This window comes from Falco punctatus, assembly GCF_963210335.1.
Source record: "Falco punctatus genome assembly, chromosome: 9".
Classification (NCBI taxonomy): Eukaryota; Metazoa; Chordata; class Aves; order Falconiformes; family Falconidae; genus Falco; species Falco punctatus.
Window position 1 is genome coordinate 3,855,018 of NC_137589.1, and position 18,517 is coordinate 3,873,534.

General features: G+C 40.1%; 3 protein-coding genes across 7 annotated transcripts in view; 2 read left to right on the top strand and 1 right to left on the bottom strand.

Moving 5' to 3' along the window:
- Positions 1-6,351, top strand: part of DHX32 (DEAH-box helicase 32 (putative)) — a 42,013-nt gene extending 35,662 nt beyond the window's left edge. Inside the window, exons 7-11 of the mRNA XM_080403179.1 lie at positions 96-287; positions 1,904-2,053; positions 3,167-3,357; positions 4,242-4,423; positions 5,666-6,351. Coding sequence (XP_080259305.1) covers positions 96-287; positions 1,904-2,053; positions 3,167-3,357; positions 4,242-4,423; positions 5,666-5,858 — 908 coding nt within the window. The 3' untranslated portion in view covers positions 5,859-6,351. The remainder of the gene's footprint in view (positions 1-95; positions 288-1,903; positions 2,054-3,166; positions 3,358-4,241; positions 4,424-5,665) is intronic.
- BCCIP (BRCA2 and CDKN1A interacting protein) lies at positions 6,067-17,598 on the bottom strand (the record flags this gene model as incomplete). Its single annotated transcript, XM_080403162.1, has 7 exons — positions 6,067-6,487; positions 10,015-10,192; positions 11,466-11,653; positions 12,189-12,281; positions 13,421-13,501; positions 14,180-14,254; positions 17,455-17,598. 7 exons carry the CDS (start codon positions 17,596-17,598, stop codon positions 6,317-6,319), a joined length of 930 nt encoding a protein of 309 aa, XP_080259288.1. The 3' UTR covers positions 6,067-6,316.
- Positions 17,599-17,693: 95 nt separating this feature from the next.
- The window catches only part of UROS (uroporphyrinogen III synthase), a 32,072-nt gene continuing 31,248 nt past the window's right edge, over positions 17,694-18,517 (top strand). For 2 of the 5 annotated variants that reach the window (XR_013930563.1, XM_080403167.1), the window contains exon 1: positions 17,695-17,834. The gene's annotated coding sequence lies outside the window, so the exon portion shown is untranslated. The other 3 variants (XM_080403169.1, XM_080403168.1, XM_080403170.1) reach the window with 3 other exon arrangements.

Here is an 18,517-nt window from a genome sequence, read left to right on the forward strand (position 1 = left end):
AGGAAATATACAACTGAAATATTATAACGAGAATTCAGACATTCATTTATGTGTAGCTGTTCTCAAGAATTTGAATTATCTTTCCTTTTTATTAGCTCCTGAAAGCCTTATGCAAGCTTTGGAAGATCTCGATTATCTAGCGGCCCTGGATAATGATGGAAACCTTTCTGAATTTGGAATTATTATGTCAGAATTTCCCCTGGATCCACAACTGTCAAAGTCAATTCTGGCTTCGTGCGAATTTGAGTGTGTTGATGAAATGCTCACCATTGCAGCCATGGTAACAGGTACTCATAGATAATGTCTTACTGCATTTCTTGTGCCACCTGCCAAGTCCACATAAACCCTTTCGAAGACTATTCACAAGGGCAACCCAAAGGCAAACTTTTGTTATTCACATCCTGAGTATTTCAAGTAAATTAGTATCTTTGGCTGTTTAAGTCTTGATTTTACACATGCAATGAAACACAAGTAATGAACTTGTAAGTAGCACTCCATTTCCATGCTTCAGCTGCCCCACTGGCTTCCAACCTTTAGTCAGAAAGCATACACTGAACATCCCTTCAAAATTAACTTTCTTATCTTGTATTCTGTACGTTTGCTACAGACTGGAGCAGCAAATTAGGGGAAGTTCTAATTATAAACAATACTGAACCAGTGACCTACATAAGAATCACATTGTGATCTTGTTTCTCCATTTCAAATACTTTTTAAAAATAACCTAACCTTAAGTATCCATACCATTCTGTCCTGACGGATCACTCTGCTCCTACATGGCACTGTAAGACAAACCAGTTGGCCCCAAAGACTGGACACATGATGGCTGGAGCAAGAACATTTACATTAAAAGGTTGTTAACTATAAAACTTCTTTCATTGATGTGACAGAGCTTTCAAACCAACACATAAATCCGATACTTAAAACTTATTCACTCTGCAAAAGCTGCTGTTGGAATCTTAATACATCAAAGATGCACAAAATCAAAGATTTTGGGATAACTGAAAGGAGGGCAACTCCAGAAAATCAAAGAGAAAATAACGACGCTGACCTCTCAGGATCCCACCAGATAATGCAGGGCAGGGCTAGACTCGCGTCCCTTCAGGTCTCAGTGTTACACAGTGATGTTGGCTCCAGCAATATTTAGCTGTCCCACCCCTCTCTGGAGCAGCCTATGCTACTGGTTTTCTGGGATAACCCTAATACAGAACCAATGCTTGAAAGTTATCTGCTCAACAGCCGCCGTCTGGCACGGCATTGCTGTGCTCTGCCCGGAGGCAACATCCTCAGGCTTAGAAATCGGTGAGGAGCAGAGGACAGCAAGCTGCGTTAGTAGCTGTCCTTATAGTACAACTTGGGTTTATGACTCAGCTGGCTTGATTTTTAACAGGGGGCCTAAACTTGTGATAAAATTGTGAAGTACATACAACAAATATAAACGATGGAGCAGAGGCACACACTAGTTTTTTTAAAAAAAGCTCAGCCATCTCACAAGACACAATTATGTTGCACAGAAGTAAAACGCAGCGCAAGGCACAAATTTCAACATATAGAGGCAAATTAAGGCATTACAGCCACAGATTTGGTTTCTTTCTATAGTAAAGAAACCATATGCTTGGGTTCTGGATAAATTGGATCATGCCATTATAAAGCATTTTTAGCATCAGTCTAGGAGAAAGTTTTTCATCTTCTTTTGTGTTTACAGCACATTAACTAAAGGAGAGACTGAAAGGACATCCACATAAATAAAACCTTAGCAAATGCAATAGATTCAGTCCTTCACCAGCAATCCAACATTGAAGATAAAAGGGAACTGAGGAAGGAAAACAACAAAAATACCAGTGGAGTTACTATTTGTGCCTGCATCTGCATGTCTTAATAACCCCTGGCTTGATTTTTTTCTAAGCTCCCAATTGCTTCTTACACGCACCTCCTGGAACAGAAGAGATCGCTCTTACTTGCTGGCGAAAATTCTCACACCCTGCAGGAGATCACTTTACACTTATCAATGTCTTCAACGCCTTCAAGGAAGTCAGTGCAAACTCCGCGAGCCAATGTAAGTGTACCCATACCGGACAAAATGAAGCACACTAACCAATTTGGAAAAAAAAAAATTAAAAAAAATTCTGAACAGTCATTACCAGCATTTATTTCATAAGCCCTTTTTGAATGATTCCTTCTAGATTTGCTAATTTGCAGGGAGAAACCAGAGATAGCAGCCATTGCAAATATTAGTTTTAGTTTATTAACCAATTGAAAATGACCTAGGATAGCAAACCTCATCCAACAAGGGGACATAAGCGCCGTTAAAATTGTCATTGAAGGGACATTTACAAAAACATAGTGATGGTGCCCCCTGTAAGAGCACTTCATGCAGGTTTAAGATGTGAAACAACATAAACTGTTGAGGAGGGACTCAATTCCCCCAGCAGACTAACAATTCTGTTTTTCTCATAGCTGTCAACTAAAAGGGAAGTTTAAAGGAAAATACTGAAAGTAGTGAAGTTCACATTTACAGGAAACCAAATAAAAGCCAGAGGACTGCACTGCAAACAGAAGCTCTTCACAGCACTTTCCTGTGCTCAAAACACCTTGCTCAGGCTCATTTAGACTGAGTCCAGTATTTAAGAGAGTGGAGTGATAAATTCACACATACTGAGTAAAAACTTAGGACGGGACAGTGGGATTATTCCCCGTTCGGTCATGCTGAGTGCTAAAGCGAGGTCCAAGAAAAACCTGTCCTTTACCAGCACACAGAATCGTTGTGTGATTGCAAACACAAAGGCGTGACTCCACTTCTACATCCTAGTCAAATCCAGAAATAATGTCTGAAAATAGAGCAGCTACTCATTCTATTTGAAGCTATTACTTTTTACAGACCAAATAAGGGATTTTGAATATTTTTTATTCAGAAAGACAGAGTTAAAATTCTTTAAAACTAAGTAAGGATATCGAGTATTACCCACTCACTTTACAAGCAACATCAGTGAGCCTAAGCTGTCCACATGGCTCTTGCTATCAGAATTTTGGACAGCTCTGATGCAGCTACTCGTTCCAAAATGTTTTTAATCTATTGCACCAAAGAGCATTTTACAGAGCAGTATATCTGTGGCTAGCACCTATCAGTAAGACTTTGCTTTAAGCCAAAATGCTGTTTTTTCCTCCACAGACTACAGTAATGAGAAATGGTGTCGTGATTATTTTCTAAGCTGTTCCGCACTGAGGATGGCACAAATTATCAGAGCTGAACTAGTAGAGATTATGAAGCGTATTGAACTTCCCATTTCAGAACCGGACTTTGGATCCAACGAAAATATACTAAGCATTAAGAAATCTCTCTTATCTGGTTACTTTATGCACGTAAGGAAAATTATTGTGGTTTCATCTTACTGCATTGCTGAGTTATACAGAATGCTTTCAGAGAATGCTAGTTAGGTAGTGAAATCTCTTGATCATCAGAAAGGACAAAAGCCATTTTTCCACAGTGTAACAAACACTTCTGCCAATTCCAATCTTCTCCCTGTGCTTCAGCTATCACAGCATGACGTTCATACACCTCACTGCAAGAGGAGAGCTGTCAATATGCCTTTCACTCAAAGAGCTTTTTACCTCAAAACACTCTTTAACTTGTAATATTCTCTCAAGACGTTATTTCCTTTTTGAAGATGTTTTTATGAAAATACCCTGGAAACAAAAGAACTCACTTCTTGAATATGTTTAGGTATACATAATACACAGCTTTCTCCATCTCAACCAAACGAGGTACTCTTAACTGTAACTGTAAACACAAACAAGAAAGATTAATTTATTCCCACTTGAAAACATGCCTTGCTTCATACCACTATGCTCCTCCTAAATACAAGAATGACCCCTCCAAACTGCCCTACTTCAAGTGCCATGCCACACACTGCATTTTAAACTCTTATAGTTCTTTAAAACTTGTTTTCAGAGACCCTCCAAAGCCGAGTTCAGATACTTACCATATAAGCCCGTCCTCATTTGTTGCAAACTGTTTCCTTTCAAATATACAGATCAACATTTTCTTCAAGCCTCATTTCATAGTATGCAGTCCCCAGCTTTCCCACAGAAATTTAGGCTCTCCTGTTGAAAGTATCTGAATGCAAATTTAACTTCCGGTTTTAATATAATAGGCAAACACTGATCTATGCATCTTGTACATTCAATTAAAATTAAGTAATGGATAATTCTTTGCTTGCTTTTTTTTTTTTTTTTTTTTTTTTTAGATTGCTCGTGATGTAGATGGCTCAGGTAACTACTTAATGTTAACACACAGACAAGTGGCCCAGCTTCATCCTTTCTCATCATACTATAACACCAGAAGGATTCCTGAGTGGGTTTTATTCCATGAATTTAGTATATCAGAAAACAATTCCATCAGAGTCGTATCGGAGATATCACCCGATCTGTAAGTTAACAACAATGAAACTGTTTCGTCACTCACACCTCTATCACGAAAGTATTACTTAAGTCACAAACAGGGTAAGGATATGTATGTACATTTGCAGCAATGCTTGGAGAAGGAAAAGATGACCAGAGTTGATTTTATCTGTGTCATAAAAATAGCTGTCTTCTGGTTCTGTTGAGAATACATTCCAAACACAACTCACTCACTCTGGGCACAGATGGGGGTTTGAAAAAAAAATAACCAGTAAAATAGGCATAAAAGGAAAGGTCAATCTTCATACCTAGTCAAGCAAGAGTTGGCATCACTGAAGGGGGAAGAAATTGTTGCTTTTCACACTTTTTATATAGTGAAAACACGTGGCATAGATTTTGTATCTTTCTTACCAGTATTCTTCTGTCACTGTGTTTAGCTTTGCTTAATTTTCGTTGAGAACACTGACTGTGTTACAGCTCAGAATTATTAAAAAAAGGGAAGAACTGTGATCTCACGCCCTTACTACTCTCTTCCTGCAAAACAAAACATCGAAAGTCAGGCTTTTGTAGTTCCTAATGTGTGCTGATCTGCTCAGGGACTGAAGTCAGTCTCAATGTCTGCCATGTAATTGTAACAAATTCATCCATTGAAAACACACCCTGTAAGTTGCTTAAGTTTCTTAAAAAGTAAAATATACGGGGGGAGGGGTGGGTGTGGGTGGCGGTCAAGGAAGAATTAACGCAGCAGTGTACCCATACATTAAATTCAGCTGAAAATTTCTTTGTTCCCTGAAAACCTATTTTCCAGTACATCTTTTTCTTCAAATGTTTTATGTACCCTGCCAGCTAAATCATTCCATGGCAACTGTTTATGGATTCAACAAAAGACTACAGTCTTCCTTCTGCAGAAATCTCTTTACACCAAGAGTATACATTTCACTGTCCTATCTTTTCTATTTCCAATCTTTATAAGAAAGCCTTTTTCATAATTCTATTGAACCTGAAGAATTGCTAATGCAATCGGTGGCATTGAGAATTGAACTACAATCCCCTGAATTACAGACCGAGTACCTTAAGCACAAGACTACTGAAAGCACAAACTACTACTACATCTTGCAGGGAGTTTTGGTTTTGAGTTGAAATACCAACTTTGTAGCTGTATGCATCAGCATGTGGCTGATGTCTTCTGTACAAGCCTGGAAATAGTTATTCAAGCATTTCAAAATTCAATTAAAAAAATGATGTTGTTTTTGTCTTATTTTCTCACCAGATTCATGGAGCTGGTACCTCAGTATTATTTTAGCAATCTTCCACCCAGTGAAAGTAAGGATATTCTGCAGGAAGTGATCAAACACTTGTCACCTGTTTCAGCCATGAAGGAGGAACAGAAAACTAATGACGACAACAAAGAAAATGAAAAATCTCTCCAAACTCCCACTGAACACAGATGTATTATTCAGTGATTTTAGACTGAACTATCATAGAAATAAAAGCATTATATGCAATATACATCCTCATCTTAACCCATGTAATTATTTAGAACTTTCAACATAAACCTATTTAACAGAAGAAACTCAGAAAAAGCACTTTTCTTAACAAAAGGAGTTGCATGCATTATTTTGTAGCAAAACCATACAACCTAGTTTTGGTTAAAAACATACTGAGCAGATCTCCAAGTTTTCTTCTAACATCAGGTTTTTATTGACTGCTTAATGATGATACCAAAGTACAGAAAGATACAGTATTTAAAAATATTAATTTGATGGATATTTTTAGTTGTACCACCTATTTGTCTTGTAAGTGTAGAGAGGAATCATTTGAGCAGTACAAAATCATTAACTCAATAGCAGTCCTCTAAAAATATTGTGAAGTCATAGTTCTGCATGGCTGCTTGATAAAAACCCAGCGTTTACAGGAACGTTCAGAGTGAGAGATAGTCTTTGAGTTTATCCATAATTGCATTAATTCCATCAGCTGGAACTATCATAACAGTCCGTAAAGGTTTCATTGGTACATCATCAAAGGACCATCTGCCACCCAAACAGGTGTCACTTTCCTCTTGCACGGAGTAGTTGAACTTCAGAAGGGCTTTCTAAACAACAGAAATAAAAGCATTAGGATTAAATTTTTTAATTAGTGTGAAGTAATACATCACCAAAACAAAGTAAAAATAATGACCCTATCATGCACATGCTTAATAAGAAGTTATTTTCTTCACTCTCAAAAGGTCCACCAAAAAAAACCCTACAAAAGAATCCACTATCAAGTATTTTAAACTATATGCTTTTCACATAATTTATATCATTCGTATTAAATTCTAAAGTAATTGATATCATTATAGTTTGGTATCGGAAAAATGATCTAAGGGGGGGGGGAATCAACACCTCCTTTATAAGCTTACAGAGCCCCATTTTAGACTGTTTAAGAGAGCATCTCCACTCCGTATTATCACATTAAGGAATGCTGACCCTTAGAAGCTGTTGTGCCAGCTAGCGGGGACTCCTGACCAGTAACAGGAATATGGGGCTCTTAAGAGTCCTTCAACCCTGGAGCAAGAGCAAACCACTTAGCTGTGTAATTTTGAGAATTAGCAGATCAGCCACAGCCCAGATAAAAGGAACAGCATGAGAGTGCAAGTAGCGCAGAGCCTGCAATAAAGACGATAGCTTCGTGTGGACAACGTGTGGAAGGCCTGTAGCAAGGTGCAGGCTCTGCTCTTTTCATGGCCTACTCTGAAACTGCTCAGTCCTAAAAATCAAGGTATCTGTAAGAATATGTAGTACAGTAATCCCCTCTTTCACCTTGCCAGTAGAAATTAAGTATTAAGGGGATAGGTAATAATATAAATCCTGAGCAGAATTTCAAAAAGCTTTTGGAAAATCCCTAGATGGCTGGAGCCACTGAAAGACAATATTAATAAAAGGATGCTTTTTCAAATATGTAGGTGTCCACAACATGTATTCTTTCTCTTCAGTGATGTATACTGTATACATATAGAATTGTGCCTCTTTATTAGCCTTCCTAGACAAAATGCCAGACGGATAGAAAAACTTACCCAACAAACACTTCCAGTTCTCACACAAGTCAGATTACAAAGTATGAACTGAACTCCTAAGTAGAAAAACTCATCTAACCTCTTCCCTTTGCAGGGAAAGTTAAGATCCAGTCTCCCTTTAGGTTTGCTATTTACTAACAGTATCTCAAGGCTGTAAATTTAATTTTGGAAGAACAATCACATTAATTGAGTGGCTTTGCTCAAGAACAAACAATTTGAGCAATGGAGGCTCTAAACCTTTGATCAATTCCAAGTCTGGTTATAATAGAGATTTTCTTCTGCTCCCTCAATAACATTTTAAGGAACAGAATAAAGCACAGGGAACTGACAAGTGCAAAAAGCTTCTCTCTATTTTATATGGCTCCAAGCCTCTGCCTCACCACATTTAATACTATTGTATAGCAATCTAATTAATGTTTCATGTGATCAAGAAGGAAATACACTCTAACACTAATTTAACACATATACATCATTAAGTACAGAGACTCACTTAATCTAATAGCCTCCCTAATGTTTTAAAAGAATTTATTAACAACACGAGAAAGGCTGTTGGAAAGAAAAGCATGTTCAGAACGAGTCTATCCACTTGAATTGACAATTCTTGCAATTTTGATAAAAGCAGAAAATTAGTCTTTAAGATGCCAATCAAAACAACAAAACAGAAATAAATACAAAATAGGCCTCTGAGAATGTAACGCCTGTGGACACGTGCGCATCACAGGCTTCTCCCCTTCAGTTTTTCAGTAAGGTTTTTACATGGACTTCATACTCAGTTGGTAAAGGTGCTGTGGCAGGAACACAAAAAGAAAATCCCAAACATGTTACTGCATAGAGGCTACAGCAGTATTCCCTATAGCTAACAATTAATTCACCCACTTACATTTTTCTTCTTCCCAAGAAATAAAATTACGGCCATATTATAGCCTCTAACAGAGAATGTCATGAATAATTACCTACAGAAACCTTTGCCATTAACCATATGACACATGTGCAAGTATTTTCTCCTGTAGGCACTGCCAGAAATAAAAAATAATGGTATCTTGAAAAAGCAATAATATTGTAGAATAATATTGTTAAAGCTTTGGGAAAAAAAATAAAGAACAATGAAAAAGTCTTTGCATTTCAAAGTATATTTTTAATCTAATTTCCTGCATCTTCCCCTTGCCTGATCTGGCTTGGGACGTGCAGAATCATGTAAACAGGTTGCCTTAGGAAAGAGGAAGTAATATTTTAATCTCAGCATTGTAGCATTTTTTTATTAATATACTTATTCTGATCAGAAGAGAGACAGGAAAGGGAAGTGATAGCTACTTGTTTGGATCTTCAGAAGTTTTTTATTCTTATTTCTTGAAAGTAACAGGTATCCAAAAGAAAACAGATAAATCAGCTTTCCACATAGTATCAGCAACAACACAAAGGCACAGCTTGGCATCTGTTAAGTTTCTTGGGAAGAGATCTCAGAGCAATGCATTTCACTAGATTACCAAACCTAAATAAAGCCTCAACAGCTGTTTCTTTCTGACACAGGACTAACTATTAGGGGCAAGGAAGAGAGATCTGTGTATTTAAGTATTAACATGCATTGCAGATGCTGATCGAGACTCTAACAACAGAGATTTTTTTTGAATATTTATTCATCTAAGTGCTTAAAGCTGTGACACATGATTAAGTTAGAGCACCCTTGCAAGTTACTACCTGTTGTTTGCACTGCCACTCTTGGGCACTTGTGACGTAAATCATGTTAGCTTGAATCTCACTGACAGACATTCAGGCTAACCTGCCCCTCCTGCAGTGCGCACACACACAGTCACACTGCTCTGTTCAGCTGGCACAGCCATTTAGCAAGTCTTCCACATTTCTGATTATTCAGATTAAAGATGACAACTGCACTGCTGCCAAAACAAAAGAAACTTCTTTAAACTCAGGAGGCCTGGGACATGCTGCTAAATTCAATATCCAGATTTGTTACCATTTGTTTGTCCTAAAAATGTAGATATTCCATTCACGGGATTTCAACAAGTCTGACAATTACTACATTCAATTCAATCTCTTCGGCACTGCTACGCGAGTAAAGAGATGAAGTTTGTTAATTCTTTGAGGCCAAGACACTAGCCTCAAGACAAAGCAACACCTGATCTTTCCCCTAAAGTCTCTCATTATTGCAGGTATTCTCTGAATTTTTTTCCATTATCCTCATAGCACTGGAGACCCTATGAGGTAGTAACGCTGCTACAGGCAGTCTATGCCACAAAATCTTATAGCCAGGTTAATTGTGACCTGACACAAATAACATAATAGTAAATTCATGCCAATACAGAGTATTAGTTTAATAATGTGGACTTATGGATGGCACACCTCTCCATAACTCTGTAAGTACAAAAAGTGTAGTGTTCAACACACAAAAATAGGTTGCTTGCCCACCTCTCAAAACTAGTCTAAAAAAAGCAGGATTCAATATAAAGATACGTGACCATATCTTTTCAAAAGCCTTCCTTGAATTTAAGGCGAAACACCTTTTTTGCCGGTAAGAAAAATAATATTATAAATTAAATTACATATGTTACCTCATAAAAGAATTCTTCCTCTGCATTTGCAAACATTAATTCCTCCTTTTGCTGATTTCTTCCTTCCTTCCTCTTAGAATTACTCTTCGTGGCTTCTGTAAAGGTCTTGCTGACAAGGAGGTAGTAGTGGCACTTTCCACAAGGTTTGTTTGTTCTCTCTGCCTCTGTCAACTCTTTCCTAAAGATAAATAGATGTTTATACATAGAATTTAAAAATATGTTTACATACACAATTTAAACCCTCAACAAGCAAACCTTATAATGCATTACTACAGAAAGGATATTGAGATTGGAGCCTGTTTTTTAACAGTTGCCTCAGAAAACAGATTTTGCATATGCATTCCTAGTATTTAAACACACTATTGGCACTTCAAAACAATAAAAAGATGGATGTCTTTCCACACCTCACAATATAACCCTTTTTCCCAGAACCTTGTTCATGGTAGAGTCTGTGAAATGATTCTAAGTGCAGCTCTGCTGGAAACACATCAGACTATCACCTCCATGAAGAACAATAGCTGAAGAGCCAGAAAATACTCTTGCCCACCCTTGTGTTAAACTTGTCACTGCAACACTCCAAAATCATTAAGAGAAAGAGGCTGAGATCTGAATTTGAGTTGTGACAAGTGCTATACTAGTGGTAAACCTCAAAGCTAAGTCTTCAAGCACCTCATTCCTTTCTCTAAAAACCTTCCTGACCATCCCTATCAACACATTTATTTTTACAACAAAGCAGTAATTTCTTGAAGCTCTGTTTTATTGTTTAAATGAGCCATTACAGCAGTCAACTTAATTTAACTTCTAATCCCACCTCACAGGAGAAAAAAGAAGAAAAAAAATATTAACAATCTTCATTTGATCACTGGAGTTCCTTAAAAATTGTAATTTTCTGGCTGTCAGCATGGCACTAAAACAATATAATGCTGTATATCTCAGTGGATTCCTTTACTTACTGCCCCCCAGCCTATGATATAAACCCATTAACTGGTAGACGGTAGTACAGCATCTAACCTGCTTTACTCATTTACTTGAAACTAATCAAAACACTGCATATTGCTTTCTTGTGCCAGAACTCATCCACCTTGTAAGCCTGTCCCTCGGTCTGAATCTTCCCTTCCAGAGCCAGACATTAACACACGAGCAGAAACATCCAAGCTGCTCATCATCAGCATGCTATAAAAACTTCTCATTTTAAATTTTTCCCAGATCAGTAGGAAATACTCTGCAATATAGATAAACTATAACATACACACAGCTATTTCTGCAGTAGAACAGCATACATTCTTAGATTACTTCCTCTATCTTACAGAGTTTGAAAAGCTTAAAGATATAAAAATATTTTTAAATTAACTGAAGACCTTATGTAAGATGAAAATATTTTTTCTGGGGAAAAAAAATTGAAGCAAAAGTACTATTCAACATCATGTCAAAAAAACCCCAAAGAAACTTACTGAAGTTGCTGGTGCATGGGCAGAGCAATCTGCGGTGGTACATTAATGAATCTTTCACTTAGTATAAGACCCACAGGCTTAGTACTGTCATTTAGAAGCTTATTCAGTTGTTCAACTACATGCTGTTCGCAGCTCTTCTCACACCGACTCAGAATCAGCTCTTTGATTTGTTCAGCAGACTGTGTACCCTAGAATCAAAAGGTGTATTTTCTTTACCTTATAAAACAATTATTTACACAGAAAAGCTCGAATGTGTACTTCAAGGGAATATTCTACAGGCCTACTGGCAATTTCTGTAAACAGTCTCTAAAGCACTATACAATTTCTCTGAAATTATTTACCAACCCTGAAGCTGAGGGCAAACAAAGGTTTGTAACTGATAGGAATGCAGCTAGGAGCTGCAACACCAATACACTCAACAGCAAAACTCAAAAGCTGCGAAAGATGAAAGTCAAGAAATGTAAGAGGATGGCAGCTCAGTCACCCTGGAAATACTATTTGACCTAATTTAAACTCTCTATGCCATTCTTTGCTTTATGTTTGACCTCCAGCAAGTTACACAGGACTAGATCCAAAAGCAAGCTAAGTGATGTGCAGCCTTTATGACCATAGTCCTCCATGGTGAAATTCAAAATCCTGATCCAGCTGTCTAGGCTTGTTACAAAAGGCAGGAAAGCAGGACACAGTCTCACTACTGTCTAGACATTAATGAGGAATACTAACCTTTCTTTCTGTTAAGTTTAAGCAGCTTATAAAACCAAAGACTTCATCATCATCTTCGTCATCATCACTACTGTCTTCTTGGACTTCTGCTTGCTATTTAATGAAAGAAAAAGCAACAACTCATACTGACATTCTATTTCTGCTTTGCAGCAAAAAAATGGGGTTTTTTTCTTTCCAGAAGATGCTTGGTAGATGACAACCATCCAGGTAATCTGTACAAACACAAAACCTACAAATTCTGGTTATGGTTATGAAAGTGCTGCATCCCTGAATGTCTCTGTGTACTTAAAGCCAGCTATATAGAGAGCCAGGTTATCTGCCTTCTACAGTAGGATCTTTTGAAAGGCACTAAAATTTGCTAGCTTACATTTAATAAGCAGCATCTCAGTACAAGGGATGGAAATATCTTAAGCAAAACCCAATTTTCTTCGGTTTCTAACATAGGGAAGTAAACCTGCAAAGTCTTGAAAAGCACACAGCAATAGAGCTTTGACAGAGAGTGAAACAAAAAGCTCAACAAAACTCCAGAACGAAAAACTTGGGAAAGAACAGGGGGTCATGCAATTGTAACGTAAGGATCATATTAAACATGGGAAGAAAAACTGTTGGCACAGGACAAAAAGGGAATGTACAGCAAAGGTACCATGTAACATGGTAAACAGCACAACTGTGTGACGGGAGGAGTTTGAAAGCAAGGTGGCCGTGATGTTGTGAGCACCATACAGTACTGAACAACTTCCTAGCCAGGAGCAATTCAGGAGCCTCTGCAGAGCGCTCCATTGCCACAGCAGAACTTGTTTAGGACTCATTTAGGGATCCTTTCCTATGCACAAAGAACTCTGCACAAAAAGAAACTGCATGCAGGACGTTTTTGGTCTGAATCTCTGTACATTCTGAGAACATTGGGAAATTACAAGGTCATGTTTCTTACGAAGATGGTAACAAATTTCTCCATAGCATTTTCAGCATTACTACTCTACTACTAAAAATTCAGAGAGACAAGTGAAAAGCCTTCCATACATAAAAAGAAATCAACCAAAATAAGAAATCAAATTCCTTGTTTGCTTGAAAGTAGGCGTGGAAACTTTCAGCTCCCCTAGAAGAATTCTCCTCAAAGCAAAAAAGGAAGCAAGCATACAAATTACAAAAACAGGATCCCCTTCTGAAAGCCTGTTATGTCTTCTCAAAAGAAAAAAGTATTGTACTTCATTCAAAAATGTAAACTGTCTTACCTTGATAACACTTCCAATATGATTCTGTTGTATTAATATATCAGTTAATTCAGCAGTGTTAACAGGAGCTTTTAGAAACAACTGGAAAATAGGAAACAGGTATTAAGAAGTTTTAGACCTGATGACATATCATGGGCCACTTAGGAAATAAAGTCAGTAATTTCTCCAAGTTGTTATGCAATACTCTCTTCCACTGTTAATTTCCACTTAGTGACTTTCTTTAACTTTCTTCAATACAATAATGTAAAGACTAAAAATCAGCTTCTTGAAGCACTTGTTCCTTGACCCTCCACAAGCTGCTATTTTGCATACCTGATAGCCTTTTGAGTTTGGTATGATCTGAATGCTTGCTGAGCATAGACTTACGACAGAAACAGCCAAAAGAAGACCGGAGGCTGCCACGTTGAACAGACACACCATTCGTTCGTCTGTTTTTTTAAGGGCTAAATTTTACCAAAAAAAACCAAACCTCCAGGAAGCTGACTAACATTGTCAGCCCAGGTTTTCTGGGCAGCAGCTAACACAATGGAGATGGAAAAATTATACATACTGTGGAAAAACAGCCCTACAGTTCATTGGGTAAAGTTCTTGAAACCATGGTTTAGGAGACACATATTCACTGTGGCTGTAATTACTTAATATTCATGAGCTGAAGCACAGCAAAACTAAGAATCAATACAGATAATGTGCACTGATGACTGTATAACTCTAGATATTATCAATGGACATATCAACCAAGATAATAAGAAGTCAAAGTACCTGTTGTAGTAATTTCTTTATCCCGTTACAGTCATTGTCTGATATGGAATGTGCTTCAAATTCAATATTCACTTCCTATGAAGAAGTAAAATGGAGAATATCAAACACACCTGGCAAGAAGCTGTATCAAAAGAAGGCTAAACAATATAAAACTTCAAGACAAGTAATGGTCAACATCAGAAATAGAACTTTTCCATCTCTCAGTAACCTCAGCAATTGTTATCATTCCTTCTGTAATCTTTAGACAGCATCTGCGAAAGTAACTTTATAAAACTAACTTACAAATTGTGTTGTGATCAAACCTTTAATGCTTTGTTCCTGCAATCTGGTTCACACAATTACGTTCACCGTAACCACATAGACTCTTACTCTAGAAAGGCATGATCCAGGCAGTTAAACTCTTAAAACTGTACTACTGCTGTGCAACGCCTTGGCTAAAGATGAAGATTGCTGCAGACATTTAAATAATTACATCCAAAACAATGCTCTGCTATTTCTTCAAATCCTAATGGTATCGTTAACCCCACGCTGGAAGCCTGCTCAGTAGGCGCACAATGAGACCCACTCACAGCAAAAAACAGAATGTGACCTCCTGCTTCTCCTTTCAGAACAAAGGCTCCACACCTAGCAAACAGTTTTACTGGTATTCCATATTAACAGTACTGCCTGCCAAGGTTGCCTTGCCTGTTCAAGATCATCCAAACATACTTTGCCTTTTAACTGTCAGTTTGAATTCCACCTTCTGAACAATCTAAACAACTGATCCTTATTTTTGTCACCAATGAAGACTCATAACTCTCTCCTATCCTATACTGAGGTCATGGTCCTTACGGTCCACTGGGAGAACAGTGTTAAAGGCCTGTTTACAATGTTGAAAACGGATATATAACCACTTTGTAGGGTAATAAAAATCAGGAGACATGCTCAGATACTTTTCTATGGTCTAGTAAAGCAAGGAAGCTCTACAGAGGTAACTGAGAGCACATAATTTACTTGAGAAGCTATCAATGTAAGAAAACAGATTTTATCTTTGGTGTATACAGCATTCACTCCTGGCATCCAGGAACTTTCTGACTGCTTTAAAATTCAAGGATCTCACTGAATGATTAAGCCAGTAAATTCTGAACAAAACACAGTTTACAGTGGTTCTGAATACTGTGCAAACCACAGCCATAAAATTGATATAAACCACAGAAGCACTAGATGTTCTAACACTGGTCTTGCTTCATAGCTTTCCCACTACCCAAAGTAACAGCCTAGTATGACAGTTTACAAACCCTCCATCTTTCATCTATCAAAAAAAAAAGCAAATGGAGACTCATCATATATTTTGGTGTGTCCTGTCTGGATGCTCTGTGCTTATTCTCTTCCCCCTGGACTGCATCCAAAGCAAAGCAAAACTATGCAGAACAAGCTGTACTGTGCAATACTCTGCTACGTATGACACAGCAGTAAGCAAAGCTCCTTCTCAGCAACCAGGTGCTACTTAGCCATCATGCTGCTGTTCTTAGACAGACAGAACTACCACGTGCCCCTTCCTATAAAGAAAACATCTGCCTGAAGGAAAAGATTTTCCATTTCCACCTGAAGTGGTAAGAGACAAAGGGAAAGACTAATATGGCAAAAATAAAAATGCCAAGAATTGCAGAGAAACAAATGCCCTTTAAGTACATAAGTTCTTCTAAGTTTGTACAGTTATAAAAATTCAGTACACTTCTTTAATAGGAGCAAGGCACACCCTGACATCTTTTACAAGAATTGAGGGATACTCAATGTACCTTTCTATCAAGACTTCCAAACTGAAATAGATGTAATAGTGATATATCATCCTCAAAAGCTGGACTACTAAATTAAAGTAAGCATTACATTAAAAATTTTATCCAGCACACAAACAATTGCAAATAAAATGCAGTACTGCACACCAGTGCAGAAAACAGAAACCATCCTCAAAAGCCCTGCCACTGAAGACTCAAGTCTTCACCCACAAGCACCACAACAAAACCCTGTCCTTCCTACGTTATGCAGGAATGCCATCCACTTTAAAAAAAAAAAAAAAAAAAAAAAAGGAAAAAAAAGGATTATTACTATTAGCTTTAATTTCATAGCTTCTAGACACTAGTGTAACATCTATCAGGTTACAAACACTGATTAGTACATGTAGTAGCAGTGCTAGCCAAGAACTTTACAAACATGCGTTAGCTCCAACTAAGTCAGTCACTTAATGTGGCACACATTTCTAGCAAATGATAAATGTGCTTTTCCATCATGACTAAGAACACAATTAAGCCTGCAGTTTTTATCACAAGGTATCCTTTTAAAAGAGGTAGGGTTTGGGTTTTTTATTTGCTAATTTGCTAACTAAAGCCTCATCTAAGAAAAAGGAAAATAATAAACTCAAAGCAAAAACGTAGTCAAGACAATCGAGTTAAAATATTTAGTTTGAAATATACTGGGTTAAAACAGAGACAGGTCTGTTCTGTGACTCTTCTAAGCCCTGTGGAAACGACAGATAGCCTGATCATCCGAAGATTTCCGTAAGAGTTCAAACTCGATGTGTATCTCCCTCCTTCCTGCAAAGGGGGCTCCTGCTCCCCCCTCAGTGCTGTGTTACAGGGCTCAATAAAGCTTTTTCACCCATGTCTAGGCCCAGAAAGGCGTGCGGGGGGAGAGAGAGTGTGTGCGCTCGGAAAAGCAATTAAAATGTTATTTCCGTGGGGCCTGGTGTTTTTTCTACACACCCCCCCCCAAAAAAAAAAAAAAAAAAAAAAAAAAAAAGAATTAGAACAAATCATCTGTGCCAAAGCACTATTTCAAGCGGCTGCCTCCAGGCTCACACAAACCCCGCACGCCGGGGCCAAGCCTGCACAACTGACTGCGGCCTCAGGGACCCCTGCATTTAAAAAAAAACAAACAAAAACCAAAACCAAAACCAGAAAGAAAACAAACAAACATCAGACTCTCCACAAAAATTACAGAATTCCCCTCACACCGCCGCTCGCCGACAGGCACCACGGCTGTAACCCAGGAACACGAGCCCGCGCCCAGCGCCGGGCCGCAGCCCCGGGTGCCCCGCCGGGGCTGTGCAGGGGGCACCCCCCCAACCAGCTTCCAGCCGCGGCTCCGGCTGTCGCCGCCTGTCGCGGTACGACCTGTCCGAGAGCGGAGCCAGAGAGGAGGGGGCGGCCGCGGAGGCGGGCAGGGGGCGGCCGCGTCGGAGCGGCACCCAGCGGGAGGGGGGGCGCGGGCCGCCTGAAGGCCGCGAGGGGCCCGCTCACCTCACCGAGCTCTTCCGAGCCCGACTCCGAGTCCGACTCGCCCGACTCCGGCTCCGAGCCGCTCTCGCCGGCGGGGGCCGGGGCCTGGGGCTGGGGCTGGGGCTGTGCCTGGGCCCGGGCCCGCCGCTTGGCCGGCGTGGCCATGATGTCGCGGCGCGCAGGCGCTCGGCCGCCGGAAGGGCAGGCGCGGGGCCCGCCCTGCGCGCTGCGGAGCGCCGGGGAGCGCGGCCGGCCGCTCCCCGCAGGGCCCGCCGGAGGGCCGTGCCCCGGCCGGCTGGAGAAGCGCGCCGTGCGGGCCTGCAGCGGCCAACGCCGCCTCCGCCCGTGTGGGGAACGCAGCGCGGGCCTGCTCGGGCAGAGCTCTGCAGGCGGCAGCAGGGGTAGGTCGTGCCCGGCCGCGGTGCATCGCGGGGACCGGCGGCGTCAGGCTGCCGAGGGCCGAGAGCCCCGGGGGGGGGGCCCGGGGCCGGGCCTGGCCTGGCCTGGCCTGGCCCGCTGGGGCCTCTGGGGAGCGGGGGCCCGGGCCGCCCCTGCCCCGCTCCTGAAACACCCGGAGCCCCTCTTCGTGCTGCACATGTCACCGGCTTTAAAAGAGTGTTCTGGGGAAGTCACCCGGGCTCCGCCGTCACTCGAGATACACTTAAGAACGATACGTGGAAGTGTAAGTGCGTGTTCATGGTGGCAGCTCCCTGCCCTGCTGAAGCAGCGGCTGTTTAAAAGCCAGAGAAGTAACTGTGCAGCACAAGCCCTCACGCTGCCCTCACTGCCCATGCGTGGCCCTGTCTGGGGCCTGGCCGCGACCCTGCCGGGAAGGGAAGAGCCGAGCAGGCCGCATGTGGCACCCGCACAGCATCGCTGGCGCTAAGGAAGTTCAATTAAACAAAAAGGAATCAAGTGCTTACTGCTTGCTTAAAAAATGAATTTCCAGACAGACAAACAGGAAAGGCAGCCAGGTAGAGTGCAGTAACCACAGTGTGAGTGCAGTTTTTATAAAAAACACTGATCAGGAAAATGAGTTGAAAAATCCAAAGCACTGAAATTATAAAGTGGCTGTGAGTGTCTG